Genomic DNA, 4,173 nt, shown 5'->3' on the forward strand with positions numbered 1-4,173 from the left:
AAATCTGATTTTGAACCCTGACAGACTCAGAGGGGCCTGGATGTTGCACCAACTGCTGTGATCAGATCATCATAGCGAATCAACATACAAGACAACACACTGGGAAAGAATTCAAAACTGATTTATAAATGAATCACAGGACAGTTAGAGAGTTTGGAGCTTAATGTATGTTTGTCACATCGCTATGTCTGTTTTAGAATTACATAGCTCCATATGACTTAAGTAATACGTGTATGAAACACTGATACATATGACAAACATCCCTAATGTTATAACTGCCCCTGATTTGTGTGCTACAGACTGCCATGATTGGTTTGTCAAAACAAATGAAGACCCATTCAAATATCACTCAACAACTTTATTTCCATTCAGATGCCTGGGTTTGAATACATCTGTATTCACTGTGCCATCAGCAATAATCCAACAGTCTGTTACTTTTTCTCATATCTGGTGTATGGGAACTGGACTAAGTCTGAAAGGTGCATTTAATTTTAAGTTTAATTATAGCTAAATGAAGTCCCTTCTATTTGTAGCTCACTATACTAGCACAACCTTTAGCCTTTCATTGCTCCGAGATAATACAGAGATGTGACTATATTTGTTGCTAATTGATATGAGAGAGAATTCAGTAGCACTCCCATCGTACTGCTGACTAGACTGTGTGGGAGACGTCTACCACTACACAGTGGGGTCGGTTATCTTTCCCATGAACAGGATACTCCTGGTGTTCTTCTCCACAATGAAGACTAGGAACAGTCTGTTGACTTCTGTTTTGAAAAGCAATGACAAGGGCATGAATTCAAGAGTAGTTGCAGCTGCAGCCTGAGTGCCCAGCTCATCCACACTGAGGATGGCCTTGTGCAGGACCTGTGGGGAAGGACCAGTCTGGGCAGTCATTGAATGACACTTTAATGTATGTAAGCAGTAGATGCATTAACTTCTGAACAGTCCTTGGTGGACAACAGATGGAATTTGCCTGCTGCTTCTCACCAGTGTGTTGACTGGATGTCAAAGCATTGTGCAGTGTGTTGATTGTAAAGTGTCCTTGGGTACTTGAAAGGCACTATACAAATGTAACTTTATATTGTGTCATATCAAGAGAGGCAAACCTAGAAATTCACTTTTTTTTTTTAAATTTGAGGCTCAGAGTGCAGTCAAAATTCTACTGGATATTTAAGATGGGCAGTCTATTAACAATATTTCCCACACTCATAATGTGACACTCTAGACATGACAGCATTTCTCCACATACCTTGGAAACTGCCACCTTGGCCCCTGTACTGATTCCAGAGAAGTCTGCACTGTCTGAGAATGCATCAACCATTCCCATCTCCTTCAGAGTGTCCCCAAGACAGGAGGAAGCAGACACTGAGAACTTGGGCATATACAAGTCCAAAGTGCTGGAGAACAGACATGGTCAGTCATGCAAACGCACTCTTACATGGAATAGCATAAGCAAAAATATTTATTTAATACATTTTTGTCATTGGTAACCTTGTCAGGGAGTAAAGGTTTTACTTTGTGGTAGTACTTAATATGTATAAATGAAAGTATATTTTAAAAAGCATTTCATGATACATTACATTTTGTGGACTTTGTCCTTCCAGTACTTGAGGTGATCCTTGCTGATGTGTTTCTCCAACTCCTCCATTTTTCCCTGGTCAGGCAGAACGATCATCATGGAGGCGTTTCCATTATATGGCAGCATGATAACGGACGTAAAGTTGCCCTGGTCATAGTAGAAGTCATATTCACCATTTCTGTTCATCATATCCACAGACACTGTGGTGTTCTCATCCACATGAAAGTCACCTTTGCTGGTGTCCTCCACTTTAAAAGCCTCTTGCCATTTACCTGACAGAGTGAAATACAAAACTGGTTACTGCAGTTCAGGTGAAATACATGAAAAATTATTTAATCTCTAGTGGGTTCTACTTGTCTACTCTTACCTTTGAAATACATATAGTTGATGAGCATCATCACAGTGGCAGCATCCAGACTCTTGACCATATCAGTGATCATGTCCTTGGTCTTTTTGGCAATTAACTTGTTGATCTCTTGCACAGCAACTTCAGGTGTGGAAAAGTCCACACTGAAGGCTTCACCTTTGTAAAAGTGCTGGATGTCTTTCAGAAACTTGTCTTCAGGCTTGAAGCCTTTTTGTACAGCTGCAGCTTCTCCTATCTCCAACAGTAGGGCATCCTGGTTGTGGTCCAGCATGTAGAGAAGGTGCTCATAGCCTTCATTAACCTGATCAGCTGTGAGAGCACTGTAGTCCAGGGTGCTGAAGATTTGTGAGTGGGTATTGCTCTTGGTCCCCAGGGCCAGCATGGATAGAGCCATGGAGATACTCAGAGGAGAGAAGAAGATATTCTTGCCCTGGGTGTCAGGATGGCTGGCCAGCTTCTTGTAGAGGGAGAAGGCAAAGTCTGCATTGTGGGGTGAGAGTTTGTGGCAGGGTTTGTCTTCTCCATCGTGATGGGGGTGGGCTGCATCCTTGCCATGATGGAGATGTTGATGGTGATCTGCTGAATGGTCTTGATCATGATCCTGGTCCTTGATGCCTACAGTCCAGTCCACTGACAGTATGAGAACAACAATCAAACAGCACTGGACCTTTCCCCACATTTTAACACCTGCAGAAGCACTGCACAGATTTAAAATGTGTCACATGCAGGTTCATTTAAACACAACTCCACATGGATTTTCATAAGAGAGGTATATACGTGATAGCCTGCATGGAGACTACTTCTGAGTCTAGTCTTTAATTCCATTTTTAGATTTTTAAAGATGTAATAGATGGCTGTTGAAGTGTTTGTCATTTAGTTCAAACAAGATCTGAGGAAAAAATTAGTTGTATCTCCAGAATATCAGTCATCTTACAGTACATTTACTTACCATCCACGTCCTGTCAGAAATAAACTATTAGGATTGAGTTCATTCATTTTATAGCTTATTTGATGTAATCTGAGGTCAGTCCTTTAAACATTAACCACTGAGGGGGTGTTTCAAATAGAGCAGGAATATTGTACAGCATTTATCCTTTAGTTAACATTAATGATGCCAAAACCCTGTACGCTGACATCGATAGCTCTGGTATTGATTCCTGTGAGTCTGTGTAGTCTCACTCCAAACTCAGCTGCTGCAGTCTTCGAACACGCTAACTGATTTGCGTACATAAATGCAGTTATTTTTATCAGCTATACAGGAAGGCAGTCTTTTTTTTCATATTAACTAACTTGTACTTAGTACTTTCAGAGCTCTTTGTACTGTTGGTGCCACTGACCTCTCTGAGAACTTTCACACAGTTTGAGCGATTCCTGGCCGTCACAGCTAGTTTTGAAAGCTTTTTGAAAATGCACATTTGGTTACACAGCACGTTTAAGTCTCAAGTGTTGCACTTTTATTTATTATTTATTTACCTCATATTTCAACATAATACCTTTGTGCACAAGGGACTCAGTCTCTCTTACAGAGTAACTGTAAGGAGAGTGAGCCCTCTGAGTGAGCGCATGGTCACACACACTTTCTTTAGTTCCTCTACATCCTTGTGGTTTCCCTGACCCCTCTGCTGTTCCTCAAGTGCTCCTTTCCTGGACGACAGCCAACTCACTCTTTCCATCACATTTGACAGCTGTAATCACGCACATGGTTCCTGTTATTCAGCTCTTGTATTCTGTCCTCTCAGAGCAAGAGACACACTAAAGTTTAGCAATTATAAAACTCAGACAGATGGATAAAGGGTTCAGGAAAGTGAGAACAGGTTTGTGCTGTGTCAACACTGGGCACAGTGAACTTAAATAAAGCATTGAAATATTATCTTCTGCCCGAGCTGTGATTGATTTCCAGAGTTGCACCACAACCATGAATAGAGATGCATGCGTTCTTTCACAGGTGAAGAATGTACAAAAAAGGGAGGAAGCGTCAGTTTCTGTCTGAAGAGTCAGACAAAGCAAACAAAGAGAAACTAAGAATGGGCACAGAAGACAATGAAAGAAACTCAACGTAACAATAACTGTTGCAGCACTTAAAAAAGGGGGTTTAAAAGGAAAGAAAGAAAGAAAGACATAACGACACAGGTGGCACAGTGACTGAGACGGAGCACACGCGACCTGTGCGTGGCACGGCACAACAGCAAAACACAAAAATCCTTTAAACAAAAGACACAATATA

At 41.2% G+C, this 4,173-nt stretch overlaps 1 protein-coding gene across 1 annotated transcript; it reads right to left on the reverse strand.

Moving 5' to 3' along the window:
* Positions 1-678: 678 nt before the first annotated feature.
* LOC145660292 (alpha-1-antitrypsin homolog) lies at positions 679-2,628 on the reverse strand. Its single transcript, XM_081724750.1, has 4 exons — positions 1,950-2,628; positions 1,584-1,854; positions 1,253-1,400; positions 679-867 (listed from the first exon to the last, which is right to left on the reverse strand). The coding sequence occupies exons 1-4, from the start codon at positions 2,626-2,628 to the stop codon at positions 679-681; spliced, it is 1,287 nt and encodes a 428-aa protein (XP_081580876.1).
* Positions 2,629-4,173: the final 1,545 nt, after the last annotated feature.

The sequence above is a fragment of the Electrophorus electricus genome, chromosome 2, assembly GCF_041902795.1.
Source record: "Electrophorus electricus isolate QZ-2024a chromosome 2, ASM4190279v1, whole genome shotgun sequence".
In the NCBI taxonomy this organism is placed as follows: domain Eukaryota; kingdom Metazoa; phylum Chordata; class Actinopteri; order Gymnotiformes; family Gymnotidae; genus Electrophorus; species Electrophorus electricus.